At 37.4% G+C, this 26,838-nt stretch overlaps 1 protein-coding gene across 2 annotated transcripts in view; it reads right to left on the minus strand.

The window, feature by feature from the left end:
- Positions 1 to 3,166: 3,166 nt before the first annotated feature.
- The window catches only part of LOC117339167 (kinase non-catalytic C-lobe domain-containing protein 1-like), a 77,698-nt gene continuing 54,026 nt past the window's right edge, over positions 3,167 to 26,838 (minus strand). For both annotated transcript variants that reach the window (XM_033900605.1, XM_033900604.1), the window contains 11 exons: positions 26,439 to 26,533; positions 25,889 to 26,094; positions 25,464 to 25,580; positions 24,944 to 25,088; positions 24,604 to 24,738; positions 20,480 to 20,683; positions 19,791 to 19,894; positions 19,493 to 19,643; positions 14,951 to 15,133; positions 13,571 to 13,728; positions 3,167 to 7,783 (listed from right to left, as the gene is read on the minus strand). In XM_033900605.1, the coding sequence (XP_033756496.1) occupies positions 7,558 to 7,783; positions 13,571 to 13,728; positions 14,951 to 15,133; positions 19,493 to 19,643; positions 19,791 to 19,894; positions 20,480 to 20,683; positions 24,604 to 24,738; positions 24,944 to 25,088; positions 25,464 to 25,580; positions 25,889 to 26,094; positions 26,439 to 26,533 (1,724 nt within the window). In that variant the 3' untranslated portion in view covers positions 3,167 to 7,557. The remainder of the gene's footprint in view (positions 7,784 to 13,570; positions 13,729 to 14,950; positions 15,134 to 19,492; positions 19,644 to 19,790; positions 19,895 to 20,479; positions 20,684 to 24,603; positions 24,739 to 24,943; positions 25,089 to 25,463; positions 25,581 to 25,888; positions 26,095 to 26,438; positions 26,534 to 26,838) is intronic.

Raw genomic sequence — 26,838 nt, forward strand, 5'->3', positions numbered from 1 at the left:
CCCAAATGTTCATGGATATATCCCAGAGGCAATATTGACCTTGACAAAAATATTCAGTCTTACATTCACATTGCTGCTATACTACAATAGGAAACTCAAGGATGAGTGATAATTTTCCAAAATCAAATTATCAAAATTCAATAATACTTCAATGTTCAGATTTCCGGCATCCTTGATTTCCAGTCACTTGACAAATGGATGATATTTCATAAATGAAGGCTGTGTTGAGATGTCCACTAGATATGTAATCGAACTATATACCAAGTTTTGTTAAAGTTACATTGACATTTTTTGAGTAACAGATCTAAACATAAAACTAATAGTTAAATATGGACCACATGATGCTGCTGTTCTCGCCGCCGGGGAAAATTATGTTGTACAGTGTACCATGTAGTCTCTCTTTAATGACTTCCGTTGCAGGTGACAAAAAATATAGCCATGAAGATGACTCATTTTGTTACCCCCTTTTCTGTATTCATCATTCCACTTTCCTAATCCTTATCTGGATGGATTCTTTGATCTTTCTTAGTTTCCAGATGTCCCCCCTCTCTAATATTTTGGAGTTGGCCCCCCCTTCTCTAATACTTTTAGAGTTGCGTTGCTCCGCCCCCCCCCCTCCCCCTCTCAAATACTTTAGAGTTGTTCCAGTTTCAAATTGTCTTAGTGTTGTTCCAGTTTACAGTTGCCCCCCCCCCCCCCCTCTCTCTAATACTTTATAGTTTTTCCAGTTTCCAGTTGACCCCCTCTCTCTAATACTTTATAGTTGTTCCAGTTTCCAGTTGTCCCCCTCTCTTATTCCAGTTTCCAGTTGCCCCCCCCCCCCCCCCCCCCCCCTCTCTAATACTTTATAGTTGTTCCAGTTTCCAGTTGTCCCCCCTCTCTTATTCCAGTTTCCAGTTGCCCCCCTCTCTAATACTTTAGAGTTGGTCCCCTCTCTCTAATACTTTATAGTTTTTCCAGTTTCCAGTTGTCCCCCCTCTCTAATACTTTATAGTTGTTCCAGCTTCCAGTTGTCGCCCTCTCTCTTATTCCAGTTTCCAGTTGCCCCCTCCCCCTCTCTAATACTTTAAAGTTGGTCCCCTCTCTCTAATACTTTAGAGTTGTTCTAGTTTCCAGTTGCCCCCCTCTCTGATACTTTCGAGTTGTTACAGTTTCTGGTTGTCCCCCCTCTCTAATACTTTAGAGTTGTCCCCCTTTCCCTTATACTTTAGAGTTGCCCCCCTCTCTAATACTTGTTCCAGCTTCCAGTTGTCCCCCTCTCTAATACTTGAGAGTTTCCAGTTTCCAGTTGTCTCCCCTCTCTAATACTTTAGAGTTGTCCCCCTCTCTAATACTTTAATACTTAGAGTTAACCCCCCCCCCCCCCCCTAATACTTTGGAATTGTTCCCATTTCCAGTTGTCTCCCCTCTCTAATACTTTAGAGTTGTCCCCCTCTCTAATACTTTAATACTTAGAGTTACCCCCCCCCCCCCCCCCCCCCCCCCCCCACCCCACCCCTCTAATACTTTGGAATTGTTCCCATTTCCAGTTGTCCCCCCTCTCTAATACTTTAGAGTTGTTCCCGTTGTCCCCCCTCTCTTATACTTTTAGAGTTGTCTCCCACTCTAATACTTAAAGAGCTGTCCTCCCTCTCTAATACTTATAGAGCTGTCCCCCTCTCTAATACTTTAGAGTTGTTCCCGTTTCCAGTTGTCTCTTCCCCCCCCCCCCCCCCCCCCCCCTCTCTAATAATCTCTAATACTTTAGAGTTGCCCCCTCTAATACTTTGGAATCGTTCCTGTTTCTAGTTGTCCCCCCTCTCTAATACTTTTAGAGTTGTCCCCTCTCTAATACTTTGGAGTTGTTCCAGTTTCCAGTTGCTCCCCTCTCTTATACTTTTAGAGTTAATTGTCCCCTCTCTAATACTTTGGAGTTGTTCCAGTTTCCAGTTGCCCCCCTCTCTAATACTTTGGAGTTGTTCCAGTTGCCTCCCTCTCCAATAATTAGAGTTACTTAGTCTCCTGTGTATACAACTCTAACGACTACAACTGAGACACTTTAATGAGGAAGTTCCTGTGGACCATTTAACTTCCTTACTGAAAGAGCTAACAATGTAATTTCAGGTTTGAAGGTCAACGAATCACTAATTAGTATCAATAGTTAATTTTCATGTGACAATTAAATGAACTGCCTTGGATCAATCAAACCCATTGTGTTTCCTTAGAGTCAGTCTTATTTGCGACTGCATTTTTGGCCTAAAGGTCAAAGGTCAAGGTCACCGTTATCAATTTAAAATTAATTTCCACGCAATGTGAATCGGGCTAATCTCAGAATGTCAGTCAAGGTCATTCATTTGGAAAAACATGGTATCCCTTCATCCAAGCAATTGCTACATGCTCAATATCAACTCTGTGGACCTATTAGTTATTGAAATGATGTCATTTTAAGATTTTAGCCTATTTGACCCTATGACCTTGAATGTATATCAAGGTTATTTATTTGAACAAACTTGATAGATTTTCATCTTAGCATGCTACAGGCCAAATATCAACTCCCTTGGCCCCTTGGTTATTGAGAAGTAGTTTCAAGATTTTAACCTATTTGACTGCTGTGACCTTGAATGTAAGCCAAGGTCATTAAGCTGAACAAACTTGGTAGCCCTTCACCCAAGCATGCTACAGGACCAATATCAGGTCTCTGTGCCTAATGGTTATTGTGAACAAGTTGTTTAAAGGAAAAAGCTGACACCAGAAGGCCTGACGGACAAACGGACGACGGACGTAACATCACAGCATAAGTTCACTTGCCCTTCAGCAGGTGAGCTAAAAAGTGTTGTTACATATCTGATGTGTTGAGTTATAAATAAAGACTACAACAATTTTGCTGTATATGCAGTATTTTAATAACTTTATACGCGGCAACTTTTGAGTACATAGTATGGTACTTGTACATTATATAACTGTATTTAATTATAACACAAGTCAATCATATAACATAATATATGTATCAAACATTTAATGTATGTGTGTAAACAAATCTATAAAGGACAAGAAACCAGTTATTTCAAATCAACATAAATATCTTTTTTAATATTTCATCATCTTGTTAAAAAATTCTTGTAGTTAATTCATTTTGAATCAAATATGTTAATGAAAACAATGGTAATGATATCGGGACTGAGTTCTCTTAATAATAGAAACTATGCATGGTAATATACTGACCAGATTTTTTTTTTAAATTTAGGCATTAATAAAACGTTACATTTGATATTGAAGATCTACTGGCCACCATGTGTCAGAACCAAACATGTAATTCAGGAAAAAATGTTTTTCTCTATCAATTCACTTTGAAAAATCATAATACAGAAACTTTAATATGCAGGTAGATGATAATGAAAAAACTGGTCTCAGCCGCATTTATTAACGGTAGTACGGATGTAAATATGAACAAAAAGACAACAATGTTTATTTAAAAAAGTATTAAATATAATATCAAAACTGGTGTTAGATCTTTACATGTATATACAAGGAGTTTGTAAAGTTAACATAGAATATCACAGATAAGATAGATATAGACTCTGTACAGGTTTGTTAACGAGAAATTACATGAGCGTAATTAATATAATAGATGTGTTAAATATACTAAATGTAATGTTGGGTTTTGTATGAACACTTGACTGTCAGCCCTGTCTCCCTGTTTTACATGTCATTCTGATAATGCCTGAAAATACTCTCCCTCCTCCGTCAAATCTACTGCCTTTCGACCGACAGGGAAGGTAAGGGAGACTACTCCGGATCAGATATAAATTGCAGTATAATAAGATAAAATAATGTCATGATTTGCTCGTTATAGAACATTTTTGTACCAGGTACATTTAATTTCCGATGTATAATTGGGTTGAAGCTTTTAGCAACTTTAAAATTAGGATAATTACAGAATATTGTTTAAAAGGTATTTGACATAAAGTCAGAATTCATTCGTAATAATAATAACACTACCAAAGAAAAAACACAGTATATCTGTTATGATAGTCACAGATCGCGTGATTGACATTGGTCGTCGAGAAACGTTAAAAAAACATCAAAAAACTAAACAAAAGGAAGGTTAAATAAAAGTTTCTTTTTAAACAGAAGATTTTGAATCTGGATCGAATTTAGGTGAATTCATATATGTCTGTAAGGCACTGCTTTAGCAAGGTTTGAATCTGCAGAAGGTAGAAAAATTGAATGTAGAAAAATTATCAATCATCATGATGCCAGATTTCACATATACTTTATGTAATTATGGATAACACAAGATTGATCATATTGCAAGAAAGTTGAAGATATACAGAAACAAAAATATTTTAGGAATGTTGGTTGCATATTGTAACAATGATACATGGTCCTAACACAGTAATATACATCGTATGTATATACGATTCTACACCCTGATAAACTGAAACAAAGTACCATATTTATCTAGCAATAAACCCACGCTTGGTAATACATGTATACGTGTATATATTTATGTAAGACTCGCATATTAATTGGAAGGCATACTGTATTGGCCCCTTTTTACAGGACAGGTATGGTAATTCTGAATGTTTTTACAGGACAAGTATGGTAATTCTGAATGTTTTTACAGGACAGGTATGGTAATTCTGAATGTTTTTACAGGACAAGTATGGTAATTCTGAATGTTATTACAGGACAAGTATGGTAATTCTGAATGTTATTACTTTTCTCTCTCTGAAAGACACCCTAACAAGTATTTATACAGAATAAGCTTTTTGAAAGCACTAAATGACATTCACCATATATAATACTGGTACATGTATATTTTGATCATTTTACATGTAGTTGATGAACTGATTTTATTCTTCAACCTAAAAAAGGTTGCAATATTTTGTATTTTAATACTAAGAAATCCTGATATTGAATTGGTGAAATTGACATTTTTATACAGTGATGGTTCTGTCCAGTTTCATAATGTGAAAATGAAAAAGAGGGGCATATGGATGTACAATGTACAGGAATGTATCAGTTGTGAAGTACCTATATTAATGAGGTTAATGAGGAAAATAATAATAATAATAAAATTATAAAATAATACAAACTGTTTATATATATGGTATATACCTGTTATTGCTTCGATATATACAGGGTGTATACAACAATATTATTCTGTACAAATGATTGTCTTCAATAATCAAAGTTCAGGTTAACTGAGGACTGGCAAGATTTTCAACAATGTGTATGATATCATAATAAAACAGTTATATATTGCATATTAATTAAGATTTCACACAGCCTATTCCACCTGACACAAGAAGTTAGCACTGAATATATCATACAGAGAAAATCTGTACAAAGGCAATTATCAAGAAAACATAGGTTTCTGAAAATATACAAATTACAGAAGATGATCTTAATACATAGCACATGTATTATACCCCATTATAACGACCTGATTTACATATTGCTGGTTCTAGTCCATTCACTGACTTACTTGGCCCTAATTGACTCAAATTGTTGATGGCCGTAAAACATGATATTACAATACAATCACTGAATTCAACTATCAAAAATTCATTTATTATTTATCAAAGATTTGTTCTTTGAGACTTTTGGCAAGTTTTGTAGTCATTAGGTTAGAACTGGTAATACACAAAACGAAGCTCTCACACAAATGATACAGGTAAGACATGTATCACATCAAATAGGTCATTTGTCTATTCCTGCTTTATTTTCATCCAACTCAAAATGTTAGGATAAATTTAACGAGGAGTGAGACAAATAGTAAACATATACAAATGTGAGAAAAATTCAACACAGGTACAGTGTCTATATAAATCTGTTACATGTATATATCTAATTTTAAGTCGGGGAAAATTCAATATGGGATAAACTGTTTTTAAATGCATTATATTTCATAACTTATAAATGGCCATATATATAGATTTATTTAACTGTTCCATGTTCTATGTCTATATGTGATCGTTTGTAATTACTTGTGTCTTGATAAAGGCACAGATTGACTCATAAATTTGGCAATTTACTTGTCTATATACTGTCGTTATTACTACTTGACAATTATCTATTTCTAGTAATACGCATCCAACAAACATTTGTTTGTTAGGATCCAGTACCTATGCCGTCATTATTACTTATTAGACCCTATATATATATATACACATGTAAATGATTATATATTATTAGTATAATATATAGTAGTGCTTTGTAAAATGATGGACCAATAAGGCTGTGGTCTTTTGAAATATGATGTATGATTGGTTATTCTAGGCTGGGATAACTGTAACATGTTAAGCCTGTCCTAGGCTGGGATAACTGTAACATGTCAAGCCTGTCCTAGGCTGGGATAACTGTAACATGTTAAGCCTGTCCTAGGCTGGGATAACTGTAACATGTTAAGCCTGTCCTAGGCTGGGATAACTGTAACATGTTAAGCCTGTCCTAGGCTGGGATAACTGTAACATGTTAAGCCTGTCCTAGGCTGGGATAACTGTAACATGTTAAGCCTGTCCTAGGCTGGGATAACTGTAACATGTCAAGCCTGTCCTAGGCTGGGATAACTGTAACATGTTAAGCCTGTCCTAGGCTGGGATAACTGTAACATGTTAAGCCTGTCCTAGGCTGGGATAACTGTAACATGTTAAGCCTGTCCTAGGCTGGGATAACTGTAACATGTTAAGCCTGTCCTAGGCTGGGATAACTGTAACATGTTAAGCCTGTCCTAGGCTGGGATAACTGTAACATGTTAAGCCTGTCCTAGGCTGGGATAACTGTAACATGTTAAGCCTGTCCTAGGCTGGGATAACTGTAACATGTTAAGCCTGTCCTAGGCTGGGATAACTGTAACATGTTAAGCCTGTCCTAGGCTGGGATAACTGTAACATGTTAAGCCTGTCCTAGGCTGGGATAACTGTAACATGTTAAGCCTGTCCTAGGCTGGGATAACGGGAACATGTTAAGCCTGTCCTAGGCTGGGATAACGGGAACACTGGACAATAAACCAGTCTATAATTGGCACAAGACTTTGTTATTACTGTAGGCAGTCTTAGATAGATATACGGCAGTCAATAGCCAGTGACAAAACCTGTCCAGAGTGGCCTCTGTACTAACCGACCATCACATGGTACATGACATATCATTGCACTTTTTCGTTGTTAAAGACCCTGTAGTAGTCTCGAGGAACCGTTGTCAAGTTCCGATTGTTAAACTTTTGCTGATTACACTCACAATCGTTAATCACTTTGTATTGACATTCTTATTAATCGTGGAATGTCACTCTATACGATGTTCTCCTTTGGATTCTGGCTTTCCTTTTTCCTTGCTAGACCTTTTAGCCTCACTTTCACTTAAGCCTCTGTCACCTTGAGAAAGATTTACAGCCATTGAAGCCTCTTGAGTGGATGGTGTTTCACTTTGACTTAAACTTCTATTTCATCTTGAGAAAGATTTACAGCCATACAAGCCTCTTTCGATGGCACTCTGACTTTCGTTTAGCTTCTTTAATCTTAAGGGATGATTTGTAATATCTTTGTATTTGTATACAGCCTCAGGATGATTCCAGCCTCACTTTGACTGTAGTTTCCCTTTCATCTTTCTAAAAGCACCACTGATACCACCAGAGGGCATTTTTTGATAGTTTGTATGATGCTGTGCAGCTATCTGGTGAATATCCTGACCTCCGAACTCTCGTATACGTAGTTGTAGGTCATCCTGAAGGTCAAAGTCAGGTTCAAAGCCATACAAATGGTGTTTGAAAATCCTTATCTGGTCTATGATTTTACTGATGGACCTAAAATGAAAAAAATAACAATATTACAATACTAATAGTTATAGGTAAGAACAGAAAAAATCAGGCATTCTTAAAATAGTGATTGTATAGTGCTGGCCATTATACACAGATAATCAGTAGACAGGTGGTCATCTTACACAGGTAATCAGAAGACAGGTGGTCATTATATACAGGTAATCAGTAGACAGGTGGTCATTATACACAGATAATCAGTAGACAGGTGGTCATCTTACACAGGTAATCAGTAGACAGGTGGTCATTATACACAGATAATCAGTAGACAGGTGGTCATCTTACACAGGTAATCAGTAGACAGGTGGTCATTATACACAGATAATCAGTAGACAGGTGGTCATTATATACAGGTACAAAGTAGACAGGTGGTCATTATATACAGGTACAAAGTAGACAGGTGGTCATTATATACAGGTACAAAGTAAGCAGTAGACAGGTGGTCATTATACACAGATAATCAGTAGACAGGTGGTCATTATATACAGGTAATCAGTAAACAGGTGGTCATTATACACAGGTAATCAGTAGACAGGTGGTCATTATACACAGATAATCAGTAGACAGGTGGTCATTATATACAGGTACAAAGTAGACAGGTGGTCATTATATACAGGTACAAAGTAATCAGTAGACAGGTGGTCATTATACACAGATAATCAGTAGACAGGTGGTCATTATATACAGGTAATCAGTAGACAAGTGGTCATTTTCTACAGGTAATCAGTAGACAGGTGGTCATTATACACATATAGTAAACAGGTGGTCATTAAACACAGGTTGTCAGTAGACAGGGGGTAATTAAACACAGGTTGTCAGTAGACGGGGTCATTAAACACAGGTTGTCAGTAGACGGGGTCATTAAACACAGGTAGGCGATAGACAAGTGGTCATTATATACAAAGAGTCAGGTGGATATTAAACATGGGTAGTCACAATGGGTTGTCACTTCACACATGTTACAGTGTATGGAGGTATTCCATTGACTTACTGAACTGTGTCTGGAGGTATTCCATTGACCTACTGAACTGTGTCTGGAGGTATTCCATTAACCTTCTGAACTGTGTATGGAGGTATTCCATTAACCTACTGAACTGTGTATGGAGGTATTCCATTGACTTACTGAACTGTGTATGGAGGTATTCCATTGACTTACTGAACTGTCTATGGAGGTATTCCATTGACTTACTGAACTGTGTATGGAGGTATTCCATTAAGCTTCTGAACTGTGTATGGAGGTATTCCATTGACTTACTGAACTGTGTATGGAGGTATTCCATTAAGCTTCTGAACTGTGTATGGAGGTATTCCATTGACTTACTGAACTGTGTATGGAGGTATTCCATTAAGCTTCTGAACTGTGTATGGAGGTATTCCATTGACCTATTGAACTGTGTATGGAGGTATTCCATTGACTTACTGAACTGTGTATGGAGGTATTCCATTGACTTACTGAACTGTGTGTGGAGGTATTCCATTGACCTACTGAACTGTGTGTGGAGGTATTCCATTGACCTACTGAACTGTGTGTGGAGGTATTCCATTGACCTACTGAACTGTGTACGGAGGTATTCCATTGACTTACTGAACTGTGTGTACAGGTATTCCATTGACCTACTGAACTGTGTGTGGAGGTATTCCATTGACCTACTGAACTGTGTATGGAGGTATTCCATTGACTTACTGAACTGTGTATGGAGGTATTCCATTGACCTACCAAACTGTGTGTGGAGGTATTCCATTGACCTACTGAACTGTGTACGGAGGTATTCCATTGACCTACTGAACTGTGTATGGAGGTATTCCATTGACCTACTGAACTGTGTATGGAGGTATTCCATTGACTTACTGAACTGTGTATGGAGGTATTCCATTAACCTACTGAACTGTGTATGGAGGTATTCCATTGACCTACTGAACTGTGTATGGAGGTATTCCATTGACCTACTGAACTGTGTATTGAGGTATTCCATTGACCTACTGAACTGTGTATTGAGGTATTCCATTAACCTACTGAACTGTGTATGGAGGTATTCCATTGACTTACTGAACTGTGTATTGAGGTATTCCATTGACCTACCGAACTGTGTGTGGAGGTATTCCATTGAACTTCTGAACTGTGTGTGGAGGTATTCCATTGACCTTCTGAACTGTGTGTGGAGGTATTCCATTGACCTACTGAACTGTGTATGGAGGTATTCCATTAACCTACTGAACTGTGTATGGAGGTATTCCATTGACCTACTGAACTGTGTATTGAGGTATTCCATTGACTTACTGAACTGTGTGTGGAGGTATTCCATTGACCTTCTGAACTGTGTGTGGAGGTATTCCATTAACCTACTGAACTGTGTATGGAGGTATTCCATTGACTTACTGAACTGTGTGTGTAGGTATTCCATTGACTTACTGAACTGTGTGTGAAGGTATTCCATTAAACTACTGAACTGGGTGTGGAGATATTTCATTGACCTTCTGAACTGTGTGTGGAGGTATTCCATTGACCTACTGAACTGTGTATTGAGGTATTCCATTGACCTACTGAACTGTGTATGGAGGTATTCCATTGACCTACTGAACTGTGTATTGAGGTATTCCATTGACTTACTGAACTGTGTATTGAGGTATTCCATTGACCTACTGAACTGTGTATGGAGGTATTCCATTGACTTACTGAACTGTGTATTGAGTGACCTTCTGAACTGTGTGTGGAGGTATTCCATTGACCTACTGAACTGTGTATGGAGGTATTCCATTGACTTACTGAACTGTGTATTGAGGTATTCCATTGACCTTCTGAACTGTGTGTGGAGGTATTCCATTGACCTACTGAACTGTGTGTGGAGGTATTCCATAGACTTACTGAACTGTGTGTGGAGGTATTCCATTGACCTACTGAACTGTGTATGGAGGTATTCCATTAACCTACTGAACTGTGTATGGAGGTATTCCATTGACCTACTGAACTGTGTATTGAGGTATTCCATTGACTTACTGAACTGTGTGTGGAGGTATTCCATTGACCTTCTGAACTGTGTGTGGAGGTATTCCATTAACCTACTGAACTGTGTATGGAGGTATTCCATTGACTTACTGAACTGTGTGTGTAGGTATTCCATTGACTTACTGAACTGTGTGTGAAGGTATTCCATTAAACTACTGAACTGGGTGTGGAGATATTTCATTGACCTTCTGAACTGTGTGTGGAGGTATTCCATTGACCTACTGAACTGTGTATTGAGGTATTCCATTGACCTACTGAACTGTGTATGGAGGTATTCCATTGACCTACTGAACTGTGTATTGAGGTATTCCATTGACTTACTGAACTGTGTATTGAGGTATTCCATTGACCTACTGAACTGTGTATGGAGGTATTCCATTGACTTACTGAACTGTGTATTGAGGTATTCCATTGACCTTCTGAACTGTGTGTGGAGGTATTCCATTGACCTACTGAACTGTGTATGGAGGTATTCCATTGACTTACTGAACTGTTTTTTGAGGTATTCCATTGACCTTCTGAACTGTGTGTGGAGGTATTCCATTGACCTACTGAACTGTGTGTGGAGGTATTCCATAGACTTACTGAACTGTGTGTGAAGGTATTCCATTAACCTACTGAACTGGGTGTGGAGATATTCCATTGACCTACTGAACTATGTGTGGAGGTATTCCATTGACCTACTGAACTGTGTATGGAGGTATTCCATTGACCTATTGAACTGTGTATGGAGGTATTCCATTGATCTACTGAACTGTGTGTGGAGATATTCCATTGACCTACTGAACTGTGTACGGAGGTATTCCATTGACCTACTGAACTGTGTACGGAGGTATTCCATTGACTTACTGAACTGTGTATGGAGGTATTCCATTGACTTACTGAACTGTGTATGGAGGTATTCCATTGACCTACTGAACTGTGTATGGAGGTATTCCATTGACTTACTGAACTGTGTATTGAGGTATTCCATTGACCTTCTGAACTGTGTGTGGAGGTATTCCATTGACCTACTGAACTGTGTATGGAGGTATTCCATTGACTTACTGAACTGTTTTTTGAGGTATTCCATTGACCTTCTGAACTGTGTGTGGAGGTATTCCATTGACCTACTGAACTGTGTGTGGAGGTATTCCATAGACTTACTGAACTGTGTGTGAAGGTATTCCATTAACCTACTGAACTGGGTGTGGAGATATTCCATTGACCTACTGAACTATGTGTGGAGGTATTCCATTGACCTACTGAACTGTGTATGGAGGTATTCCATTGACCTATTGAACTGTGTATGAAGGTATTCCATTGACCTACTGAACTGTGTGTGGAGATATTCCATTGACCTACTGAACTGTGTACGGAGGTATTCCATTGACCTACTGAACTGTGTACGGAGGTATTCCATTGACTTACTGAACTGTGTATGGAGGTATTCCATTGACTTACTGAACTGTGTATGGAGGTATTCCATTGACTTACTGAACTGTGTATGGAGGTATTCCATTGACCTACTGAACTGTGTATGGAGGTATTCCATTGACCTACTGAACTGTGTATTGAGGTATTCCATTGACCTTCTGAACTGTGTGTGGAGGTATTCCATTGACCTACTGAACTGTGTATGGAGGTATTCCATTGACTTACTGAACTGTTTTTTGAGGTATTCCATTGACCTTCTGAACTGTGTGTGGAGGTATTCCATTGACCTACTGAACTGTGTGTGGAGGTATTCCATAGACTTACTGAACTGTGTGTGAAGGTATTCCATTAACCTACTGAACTGGGTGTGGAGATATTCCATTGACCTACTGAACTATGTGTGGAGGTATTCCATTGACCTACTGAACTGTGTATGGAGGTATTCCATTGACCTATTGAACTGTGTATGGAGGTATTCCATTGACCTACTGAACTGTGTGTGGAGATATTCCATTGACCTACTGAACTGTGTACGGAGGTATTCCATTGACCTACTGAACTGTGTACGGAGGTATTCCATTGACTTACTGAACTGTGTATGGAGGTATTCCATTGACTTACTGAACTGTGTATGGAGGTATTCCATTGACCTACTGAACTGTGTATGGAGGTATTCCATTGACTTACTGAACTGTGTATTGAGGTATTCCATTGACCTTCTGAACTGTGTGTGGAGGTATTCCATTGACCTACTGAACTGTGTATGGAGGTATTCCATTGACTTACTGAACTGTTTTTTGAGGTATTCCATTGACCTTCTGAACTGTGTGTGGAGGTATTCCATTGACCTACTGAACTGTGTGTGGAGGTATTCCATAGACTTACTGAACTGTGTGTGAAGGTATTCCATTAACCTACTGAACTGGGTGTGGAGATATTCCATTGACCTACTGAACTATGTGTGGAGGTATTCCATTGACCTACTGAACTGTGTATGGAGGTATTCCATTGACCTATTGAACTGTGTATGAAGGTATTCCATTGACCTACTGAACTGTGTGTGGAGATATTCCATTGACCTACTGAACTGTGTACGGAGGTATTCCATTGACCTACTGAACTGTGTACGGAGGTATTCCATTGACTTACTGAACTGTGTATGGAGGTATTCCATTGACTTACTGAACTGTGTATGGAGGTATTCCATTGACTTACTGAACTGTGTATGGAGGTATTCCATTGACCTACTGAACTGTGTGTGGAGGTATTCCATTGACCTACTGAACTGTGTGTGGAGGTATTCCATTGACCTACCGAACTGTGTATGACTAGATGATATCTGACATTTTATGTACCTGATTTTGCTCCATTTGAACATTCCATTGGCGAGCTGAAAACTTCCAAACTCTTGTTGCTGGACATGGAACAGGAAGAGTAAAACAGATGGAATTGTGGGAAGGAGATGGCTGTTGGCGACACTAGTTATAGCCATTCCATCATTCTTGAGGAAGAGCTGAAAAGGAGAAATTTCTTTATAGTACATATTTCAATGATATCTGAAATATAATTATTATTTAAGCTGTTAGTGCTGTAAGTTATTACATCGTTTAGCTGCCTTGTACACTTTGAAGTGAATATAACAGATATGCAAATGACTCTGGGTTTATTTAAATTGATAAGTAAATTGCTGCAAAGTGGTAATTTTACAAAATAACTTAACAGAACATTAAACCTGTTCATGCATGTATCATTCAAATATTCAATGAAACATTCTATCAAACTTAAAAGAAAATGTGTCACATTAACAACTAGTGAATGCTTAAGAATCTTCCCTCTTCAAGAAGAGATTCTGGATTTGTCTCATGTTTCACCTACAGTGAACCACTTTGGCAGAGCTTTCGGTTAGAAAACCAATAATACCACCCCTAAAGTTAGAGATTTCTCTATCACACTATCAAGGTAGGAGGATTGATCATTATATTAATCTCCTCTGACAGAGGAGTTATCTCACCCTGACAGAGGAGTTATCTCACCCTGACAGAGGAGTTATCTTACCCTGACAGAGGAGTTATCTCACCCTGACAGAGGAGTTATCTCACCCTGACAGAGGAGTTATCTCACCCTTACAGAGGAGTTATCTAACCCTGACAGAGGAGTTATCTCACCCTGACAGAGGAGTTATCTTACCCTGACAGAGGAGTTATCTTACCCTGACAGAGGAGATCTAACCCTGACAGAGGAGTTATCTCACCCTGACAGAGGAGTTATCTCACCCTTACAGAGGAGTTATCTCACCCTGACAGAGGAGTTATCTTACCCTTACAGAGGAGTTATCTCACCCTGACAGAGGAGTTATCTCACCCTTACAGAGGAGTTATCTCACCCTTACAGAGGAGTTATCTCACCCTGACAGAGGAGTTATCTCACCCTTACAGAGGAGTTATCTCACCCTTACAGAGGAGTTATCTCACCCTGACAGAGGAGTTATCTCACCCTTACAGAGGAGTTATCTCACCCTGACAGAGGAGTTATCTTACCCTGACAGAGGAGTTATCTTACCCTGACAGAGGAGTTATCTTACCCTGACAGAGGAGTTATCTCACCCTGACAGAGGAGTTATCTTACCCTTACAGAGGAGTTATCTCACCCTGACAGAGGAGTTATCTTACCCTTACAGAGGAGTTATCTTACCCTGACAGAGGAGTTATCTTACCCTGACTGACAAACTTTCTTACCCTGACAGAGGAAAGTTCCTCCATGATGGTGACACATTTTCCCTGCAGGTTGCGCCAAGCAGGAAGCTGCTTGACTATCAGGTTTTCTAGACCGTCTAAGATGGCAAGACATGTTCCATAGTTCCTCATATCCTTACATATCTGGGCTGTTTGCAGGAACTTCGTAAGAATAGCCAGCTGGTTCTGAAATGAGAAATTTTAATATGAAACAACTATCTTATGACTTATCACTGATATAAAATATAGCATGATCCTAGATATTAAAGAACAAAGGCAGACCTGCTATGTCACACTAGTCATTAGGATTACTACAGTTGACAGTGTATATTGATACCTTAGAATTACTACAGTTGACAGTGTATACTGATACCTTAGGATTACTACGGTTGACAGTGTATACTGATACCTTAGGATTACTACAGTTGACAGTGTATACTGATACCTTAGGATTACTACAGTTGACAGTGTATACTGATACCTTAGGATTACTACGGTTGACAGTGTATACTGATACCTTAGGATTACTACAGTTGACAGTGTATACTGATACCTTAGGATTACTACGGTTGACAGTGTATACTGATACCTTAGGATTACTACAGTTGACAGTGTATACTGTACCTTAGGATTACTACGGTTGACAGTGTATACTGATACCTTAGGATTACTACGGTTGACAGTGTATACTGATACCTTAGGATTACTACAGTTGACAGTGTATACTGTACCTTAGGATTACTACGGTTGACAGTGTATACTGATACCTTAGGATTACTACGGTTGACAGTGTATACTGATACCTTAGGATTACTACAGTTGACAGTGTATACTGATACCTTAGGATTACTACGGTTGACAGTGTATATTGATACCTTAGGATTACTACAGTTGACAGTGTATATTGATACCTTAGGATTACTACAGTTGACAGTGTATACTGATACCTTAGGATTACTACAGTTGACAGTGTATATTGATACCTTAGGATTACTACAGTTGACAGTGTATATTGATACCTTAGGATTACTACAGTTGACAGTGTATATTGATACCTTAGGATTACTACAGTTGACAGTGTATACTGATACCTTAGGATTACTACGGTTGACAGTGTATACTGATGCCTTAGGATTACTACAGTTGACAGTGTATATTGATACCTTAGGATTACTACAGTTGACAGTGTATATTGATACCTTAGGATTACTACAGTTGACAGTGTATATTGATACCTTAGGATTACTACAGTTGACAGTGTATACTGATACCTTAGGATTACTACAGTTGACAGTGTATACTGATACCTTAGGATTACTACAGTTGACAGTGTATACTGATACCTTAGGATTACTACGGTTGACAGTGTATATTGATACCTTAGGATTACTACAGTTGACAGTGTATACTGATACCTTAGGATTACTACAGTTGACAGTGTATATTGATACCTTAGGATTACTACAGTTGACAGTGTATATTGATACCTTAGGATTACTACAGTTGACAGTGTATATTGATACCTTAGGATTACTACGATTGACAGTGTATACTGATACCTTAGGATTACTACAGTTGACAGTGTATATTGATACCTTAGGATTACTACAGTTGACAGTGTATACTGATACCTTAGGATTACTACAGTTGACAGTGTATATTGATACCTTAGGATTACTACAGTTGACAGTGTATATTGATACCTTAGGATTACTACGGTTGACAGTGTATACTGATACCTTAGGATTACTACAGTTGACAGTGTATACTGATACCTTAGGATTACTACGGTTGACAGTGTATACTGATACCTTAGGATTACTACGGTTGACAGTGTATACTGATACCTTAGGATTACTACAGTTGACAGTGTATACTGTACCTTAGGATTACTACGGTTGACAGTGTATACTGATACCTTAGGATTACTACGGTTGACAGTGTATACTGATACCTTAGGATTACTACGGTTGACAGTGTATACTGATACCTTAGGATTACTACAGTTGACAGTGTATACTGATACCTTAGGATTACTACGGTTGACAGTGTATATTGATACCTTAGGATTACTACAGTTGACAGTGTATACTGATACCTTAGGATTACTACAGTTGACAGTGTATACTGATACCTTAGGATTACTACAGTTGACAGTGTATATTGATACCTTAGGATTACTACAGTTGACAGTGTATATTGATACCTTAGGATTACTACAGTTGACAGTGTATATTGATACCTTAGGATTACTACAGTTGACAGTGTATACTGATACCTTAGGATTACTACGGTTGACAGTGTATACTGATACCTTAGGATTACTACGGTTGACAGTGTATATCGATACCTTAGGATTACTACAGTTGACAGTGTATACTGATACCTTAGGATTACTACAGTTGACAGTGTATATTGATACCTTAGGATTACTACGGTTGACAGTGTATATTGATACCTTAGGATTACTACAGTTGACGGTGTATATTGATACCTTTGGATTACTACAGTTGACGGTGTATATTGATACCTTAGGATTACTACAGTTGACAGTGTATATTGATACCTTAGAATTACTACAGTTGACAGTGTATATTGATACCTTAGGATTACTACAGTTGACAGTGTATATTGATACCTTAGGATTACTACAGTTGACAGTGTATACTGATACCTTAGGATTACTACAGTTGACAGTGTATACTGATACCTTAGGATTACTACGGTTGACAGTGTATATTGATACCTTAGGATTACTACAGTTGACAGTGTATACTGATACCTTAGGATTACTACAGTTGACAGTGTATATTGATACCTTAGGATTACTACAGTTGACAGTGTATACTGATACCTTAGGATTACTACAGTTGACAGTGTATACTGTACCTTAGGATTACTACGGTTGACAGTGTATACTGATACCTTAGGATTACTACGGTTGACAGTGTATATTGATACCTTAGGATTACTACAGTTGACAGTGTATACTGATACCTTAGGATTACTACAGTTGACAGTGTATACTGATACCTTAGGATTACTACAGTTGACAGTGTATATTGATACCTTAGGATTACTACAGTTGACAGTGTATATTGATACCTTAGGATTACTACAGTTGACAGTGTATACTGATACCTTAGGATTACTACGGTTGACAGTGTATACTGATACCTTAGGATTACTACGGTTGACAGTGTATATTGATACCTTAGGATTACTACAGTTGACAGTGTATACTGATACCTTAGGATTACTACAGTTGACGGTGTATATTGATACCTTTGGATTACTACAGTTGACGGTGTATATTGATACCTTAGGATTACTACAGTTGACAGTGTATATTGATACCTTAGAATTACTACAGTTGACAGTGTATATTGATACCTTAGGATTACTACAGTTGACAGTGTATACTGATACCTTAGGATTACTACAGTTGACAGTGTATATTGATACCTTAGGATTACTACAGTTGACAGTGTATATTGATACCTTAGGATTACTACAGTTGACAGTGTATATTGATACCTTAGGATTACTACAGTTGACAGTGTATACTGATACCTTAGGATTACTACGGTTGACAGTGTATACTGATACCTTAGGATTACTACGGTTGACAGTGTATACTGATACCTTAGGATTACTACGGTTGACAGTGTATATTGATACCTTAGGATTACTACAGTTGACAGTGTATACTGATACCTTAGGATTACTACAGTTGACGGTGTATATTGATACCTTTGGATTACTACAGTTGACGGTGTATATTGATACCTTAGGATTACTACAGTTGACAGTGTATATTGATACCTTAGGATTACTACAGTTGACAGTGTATACTGATACCTTAGGATTACTACAGTTGACAGTGTATATTGATACCTTAGGATTACTACAGTTGACAGTGTATACTGATACCTTAGGATTACTACAGTTGACAGTGTATATTGATACCTTTGGATTACTACAGTTGACGGTGTATATTGATACCTTAGGATTACTACAGTTGACAGTGTATATTGATACCTTAGGATTACTACAGTTGACAGTGTATATTGATACCTTAGGATTACTACAGTTGACAGTGTATATTGATACCTTAGGATTACTACAGTTGACAGTGTATACTGATACCTTAGGATTACTACAGTTGACAGTGTATACTGATACCTTAGGATTACTACGGTTGACAGTGTATATTGATACCTTAGGATTACTACAGTTGACAGTGTATACTGATACCTTAGGATTACTACAGTTGACAGTGTATATTGATACCTTAGGATTACTACAGTTGACAGTGTATACTGATACCTTAGGATTACTACAGTTGACAGTGTATACTGATACCTTAGGATTACTACAGTTGACAGTGTATACTGATACCTTAGGATTACTACGGTTGACAGTGTATACTGATACCTTAGGATTACTACGGTTGACAGTGTATACTGATACCTTAGGATTACTACGGTTGACAGTGTATACTGATACCTTAGGATTACTACGGTTGACAGTGTATATTGATACCTTAGGATTACTACAGTTGACGATCTCAGCAGCCACCCAATGTCCCACCTCCTGGTCATGTTCTATCATTAGCTGAACAGCCGTCTCTCGTAACGTCTTATTCACAAAGAGGCTAGGGGGCAGGGGCTGGTCCGAGTCCTGGCCTGTCATTCTGTAAACCGACCAATCACAGTAAAGGATTTTGATGACAATGATCTCAAGTCTTATTAAGTTAATGGAATCAATAACAGTCACTGAATCTGAACATCATTTTACAGTCTAAACATCATTTAACAGTAAACAGATTATTATTTTTTACCTTTGCATTAGCGGTGTTTTAGAGCCAGTCATCGTCATAGCAACACTAATCCCCTGCGCCTTAGAGTTTAGGTAATGGACAGGATGGGTCAGCTGGAAAATACTCTGAAAATCGACAAAGTCAAATCATTAAATATTTTACCATAAAATACTTACCCATGGTAAAACTACACAGTTTAAGTCCATCCCCAAATAATTCAAACATTGTTAATACAGATTCTGTCTCACTCATGTTTAAGTGTTGTTTTAGACTCGTACGGAACAATCAGAGTTCAGAGTGGACTGCATTGGAGAAAATATGTGTGTGGTGTATAATACATGTTAACTAATGATACAATCATAGCCATTCATGGAGGTCCATATCAGGTTTGAACAACCTTTAAACAAAATACATTGACTAAAGAGATTTACATTCCAGTAACAAATGTTGAGCATAGATATACAGATCGGAACGGAATTTTCAAGGGATTTGTTTCAAACCAAGAAAGAAATAGATTTTTTTTAATCTTATGAAACAGGAGGCCAGGGTAGCTAGAAATCATTACAGTTAACATTTTTACATTTTACAAAATAATCTTTTTTTAGATATTTAACTAAATAGATTAAGATCAGGTAGGATTGGTCTGAAATTACATAATGTGGCCACCATGTAGTAAATTTATCAAAGTTTTCTGATTATCCAGAATTTACCTGTGCCATGAGAGTGAGCTGTTCCGCTAAGGTCTGTGGCGTGTGATCAAGGGGAGTAAATGAGTCGACACGCCGTGGAGATTTGGCCGGTAGAAATCCATCGTCTGTGGTCAGTTTAGTGACTGGAGTTCTTTTCTCGTGGAATAATGTCAGTTTGGGTGAAGATGATTTACCACGCCCTAGAATGTTCTTCAGGGATCCCCACTGGAAAATTTGACAAAAATGACTGATAATGACCTAAAAAATAACCTAAATAAATAAATAAAATAGAAAGAAACATGGACTTGAAGTAAGATATACCATCTCAATCGACTCTAAAATAAAGGATCATATAACGAAGCCTTAGGCTACATGTAAGATTAATGTGCAATTTTTAAATATGGATTGTTTACAAAACAAACTGGAAAATAAACTGTAGAACAAATTAAGTTGGGCACCATTATGTATAATATTGGTGTCATTTTTTTTTACTTCATTTAAAAATTCAATATCATAATTCTGATGTTTAAATGGCATAAAAAGTATTGGTACAAAGGAAAGGATTACAAGAGGCCCATAGGCCTTAATTAACAGTCACCTAACAGTAACATATTTTGGCAGATTTGATTCCTGTGACTTGAATTTAAGGTCAATGAGGTCAATGCCCTAGCATATACTTAAGGCCCAATATCAGGTCTCTGGGCCTCTTGCTTAGTAAGAAGAATTTGAAAAGGTAAATTGTTTATGAACGGACCACGGATGATGGATGACGGATGATGATGGACAAAAGGCGATTAAAATACTTTGTCTCAGGTGACCTAAATATCAGGCACTGATGACAGTAACCCATTTAATCCTGTTTATTTTAGACAATAGGCCATACATATTTATCTATCAATCACAGTATTAACAAATCAAAATCTGATCATGGTCTTCTATGTGTTTTGAAAAATAAAAAAACAGGTTAGAAATGTAAACAAAACAAAATAACATAAGTATAGGTAATTGTATAATTATATAACCTGTGTCAGTGATGATGAGCCAGGGTTATAAAGGTACACACAAATATTAGCAGTTATCTTAATTCAGCACATTTTGCACTTCAGCAGAAACCTTATTTTAGTTTAATCAATATAGCCACTTTGTCCAGGACTGAGGTTATCGGCAGCCATCAAGATTTAAAAGATTTTTTATAATTATCTGTGCATATGAATTTAAAGCCCTCACATTTTCGAATTTTTCCCCCCTTAATAATCTGAATCAGTCTGAGCCCTGTCATGATATTTTGGGAGCAAATTTTAATTAATGAATATCATCTTCAACAAATGATATATACCAGGTATGAAAACTTGGTGATATAGCCTAGCAATAATGGACTTGAAATACTCTTGAAATTTTTTTTTTTTTTTTTTACTTTTGTTGAGGAAATCATAATTTTCAGGATTAATATCATCTTAATTTCTTCTTGTCTAAATTACAAAAACCAAACTGACCTAAAATCTTTAGCAGTTAGGTTTTTAAGTTCTATTCATTTTGTTTTTATTCGAATCTACTTGCTGTGCCAAACCTGATGCCTGTAAAGCTCTAATACAGTAAGTAATTAAATAAAATAAACACAACAGTGCTAAAAAGTATTCCTGCTAACATTGTCTATATAGCACATTTAAACAGAGTTAGCACACATTATGATCAACGTAACTACAGTACACACATAGAAAGTCAGGCTGGACACACAGTCAAAGGACATCGCTGAAATACACCTCACCCCTTCGCCTCTATCACTAATAGTGGGTGCCTCACCCCCTCGCCTCTATCACTAATAGTGGGTGCCTCACCCCCTCGCCTCTATCACTAATAGTGGGTGCCTCACCCCCTCGCCTCTATCACTAATAGTGGGTGCCTCACCCCCTCGCCTCTATCACTAATAGTGGGTGCCTCACCCCCTCGCCTCTATCACTAATAGTGGGTGCCTCACCCCCTCGCCTCTATCACTAATAGTGGGTGCCTCACCCCCTCACCTCTATCACTAATAGTGGGTGCCTCACCCCCTCACCTCTATCACTAATAGTGGGTGTTCTGTCGGTAACTACCCGACTCATGGCCCTCATAACCCCCTTCCCAGTTCATCTTCAACAATAGTATTATGTAGTATGTTGCTGATATATTGTCACAAATCAAGTGGATCAGTGTATGGTTTAAGGCCAGACAAATACAATGTTGTGTTTCATGACTAAAGTTTTTACAAGGTATCATAACATTGGTTATATACCCGTAGAACAGTTTCCAAAACCGCACATCTGTAATTGACTGGCATATGCTAAACAAAAAACTAACACTTTGTCTGAATTCAACAAACTTAGCTTGAATATTTCAGTTCAACATTTTCTTCAAACTTACATACATGTCTTTATCTTCAAGTTGATAGTTTTGTCTTCAAAAATATCATCACACTTTCAGATTCAATGTACACTGCTTGTCATGGTATATACTATTTGTTTTAGCAATATTTCACTACAAAATATTTACACACTCGTCAGCCAAACATCATTCGCTTATAAAACAATCACAAAATATTCAACCTTTCTTATGTTTGACCCCACTTTTCTCAGCAGCTTGGACTGGAAATCAATTTATATGAGATGTCAGTCAAGTTTTACAGTTTTCTCACATTAGGGATCATTGAATACTGGAACCATAATTAGATAGAGCACTGCAATCACTCATTTATCCTCCATCAAAATTTTGTATCCAATGATAACAAAGGGACTTAACTCTAAACGAAGGGACATAACTCTTGTCCCTATATATTATCCAGCCATTTCCCCAATCCAGCTATTAAATTTTAACAGGGATTACAAAACTGACAAGGTCTGTACACTTGAAATATGGTGTTTTGTTGTTTTATTTTACCAGGACTTAAATGCCATCTTCTATTACTACTATACCTTTACACAAACAGTATAACAATATATATCAGCATTATCCCATTATATATACCTGGACACAAACAGAAAATGTGATGGTGATTTTTATTTTAGAGTATGACAGACAATACATAGCATACCAATGTTTAGATAGCGATACATCATTAGCTAAAGTCTTCATTACTAATTCACAACAGTCCAATATTTATAAATCTCCCGACACCAAGTATTCTAGTAGTAACTTCTGATTGGCTGGAACCAGAGGTCACACTAAAACATGAACCTTTCATCCCCAAGTTGTATAACAAGGACTTTGTGAAAATACTTCTTAATTTTTTTTCTCTCATTAATTTATGTTTTGCATGATTACTTTCAGAATGCAAATTTATCTTTTATTAATGTTTTATTTTTCCTTGTCAACATAATTATTACTAATTGTTAAATTAATTTAGTAAAATTTTTGAGTTTGAAATAAATGTAGCTTGTGTTGAAACTGTACCTCTTCCTGTGGAGGATTGCCATCTCTCATGTAATAAACCTGTAGCAGTAGATCAACAATTCGCCAGAAAATTTAAAATTAGTCTCTCAAACTATTATAAAGCCCTAGAGCTTTTATTCTGACATCCTTCCAATTATAAACACTGAGTATTCCGAAATCCTATCTAATATGACCCCTGGATATTCTGACATCCTGTCTAAACTCAGTATATTCTTAAATACTCTCAATTTTGACTGCTGAATATTCTGACATACTATGTAATGTGAAATCTGAGTTTAAAATCTTTTTGATCTTACATGCTATCCTAAAAAATCTAGGGTATTCACATCCTCTCCAATCTGACCAATATGCTTTGTTTTATCACACAGATTAGACAGGTTTTCCAGTAGACATTGCTTTGTAATATTGACAGCCCATAACTTGTACTGTTATATATAAAGAATTAAACGTGACTACAAACATTGAAATTTCAAGATATCCATGAGTGCATGACAACAAAAACCTTGTCTGGTGCCTGACAGACAGAAAATCTACACAGTTATTACCTATGGTGGAAAATAGTGACTTATACTATTAAACAGATTACACTGCTTTGTTGAATATAAAGTCTTATAGATTCTTCTCAATTTTTGAATGTCGTTTTATAACATGTTGATAAAAAAAATGAATTTCAACATGAAATCACGATCAGTAGAGGTGCGTGTGCTGGCCGTTTTAATTACCTTCCTAGGAGTGTTAGCTTTGTATATGTGTATGTCCTCGTCTTCCCTCGCCGATACGAGATCAATGTTAAAACCGTCCTCACAGTTGCTTTGTAATTCTGTCAGATCTATTCCCTCTGGCAATGCTGCAATATCCTATTAATAAAAGATATGTTTTGTTGGTATTAAAGTCTTGATTTTACCTGCCTGAACATATACATGTATATAATGTACAAGTTGTACCTATATTAAGGGGAGACTACTCTTCCAACACTGGGACAGATCTACCTCAGTGCCTGTGTATAATTATGTCAGTAAGGCTCATGAACAATATATGGCAAAATATCTCAATATTACTCACACTGAGTTGGAGGAATGCTCTAAGAAGTTCTGTGGCCTCGTTATTCCGATCAAAGTCGATGGAGTAGTAGCCCTCGAGCCAGTAGTATATTAGGTCCATCACCCGCTGTTTAATTCTAGGCATGTTGTGGTCACTGCCCTGATCACTAGTAACCATAACAATATAAACAATCATTTTAACATTATAGGATACTGGTATCTCAAGTTTGTTTAAGATTTATAGATATCAAGACCTTTACCTTTGTGAGTAAAATTCTACAATGTTTCTGGCTTCCAAAATTTATTGATTTTTTTTCAGTAGTAAGTGACTCATACATAATGTACTATTACCATGCAACATTTTCTGATATCAGACATTTGAATTTATTTTCTAAAAAAGTGCCAATGCAAGGAAGGTATGTTTATAAACACAATATAGAATTCGATATAACTAGAAATATTTTATTTTTTTCAAAATTTCTCTTTTTCAATATCACCATGGGGCTTGTTGCCATAGAGAGTAGGTTACTATGGTGACGTACCTTGCTTCAGCGGCTGCTTTATAGGTGTCTACGAGAAAACTGAGGAGCTTGACTGGCCGCACAAAGTAACGGAAACAGTACATAAACTGGTGGGTGTAGCCGTCCCTCAGAGCCGTGCTGTAACAAGTGACAGAAGTTGCTGCGTAAGTTTTAACAAATTAGGTATACATTTGATAACTGTTAATTAATAACAAGTTGTCAATATAAAACCACATCCTCTATTTAAACACATTTTACCAGAAACAAAATCATTATCCAAACTAAAATGTAAATTTAATTCAGATATTGAGCTTAATTTTATCAGTCCCACCAAAGAATATTACAATAAATTTCAAGTTATAATTCTTTAAATTTTGAAAATCTGGAGTCTTTTTAATATTTCTTTCAGCCATGAAAAACTCCTAATCTCACAAAAGTATAATTACTTAGCAAACAGGTAGGACATGAGTCCCTCTGGAGTTCCAGACTGAAGGGACAGAATCTCGTATCCGGAGTGGGGCTCCTTAGGGTGCTGGAACTGGAGGAATGAGTTATCCTGACAGGGACGGAGGTGGAGGGGCTGACCCTGGGGACAAGTAGCCAGGGAGTGGAGGTAGCTGGCATGGATCCCACTCAGCTCTGCTTGTAGCATCTGTAGAGAGAAAACAGCTCTGATGTCAAAATGATTTACAGAAAAACAATGAAGAGGGCAAAGTTTGGGATCAGACAGATGGGATAGGTGTACTTCATCAAAACGTTTAAAACCAAACATAACTGGATTTATAAATTAAATGAGTTATATCGCTGAAATTTGTTCAAGAGCAAATGTCTAGATAACACATCAGCAGAATTATAAAACTAGCCGTAGTGTTTCAAAATTAATGAAGGTAATAGCAGTTGAGGGAACTTATTTCTGAATCTGAGCTGTCCAGAGTTTCCACAGTTTCCTGTACAGACCCATACTGATGAGGTTGATGTATAGAGGAAGTGATTTACCTCTATGTGAGTCCTACACAGATCCAGATGGCGAACTTTCTCTGTCATCTCCTCCAGATCTTTGGATACCTGCACCATTCTATTCTTCTGATCACCTGTCAGAGAAAATCAACTTTGTTAATGAGCTGTCCTTCCCTCCCATTCTCTATCCTCAAGTACCAGTATACTGGACAAGATTTAGAGATTATCTCCCTTGTTGTCTATACAGGACAAGAATTAGAGATCATCTCCCTTGTTGTCTATACTATACAAGATTTAGAGATTATCTCCCTTGTTGTCTATAATGGACAAGATTTAGAGATTACCTCCCTTGTTGTCTATACAGGACAAGATTTAGAGATTATCTCCCTTGTTGTCTACACTGGACAAGATTTAGAGATTACCTCCCTTGTTGTCTATA

Source organism: Pecten maximus, chromosome 12, assembly GCF_902652985.1.
Source record: "Pecten maximus chromosome 12, xPecMax1.1, whole genome shotgun sequence".
NCBI lineage: Eukaryota > Metazoa > Mollusca > Bivalvia > Pectinida > Pectinidae > Pecten > Pecten maximus.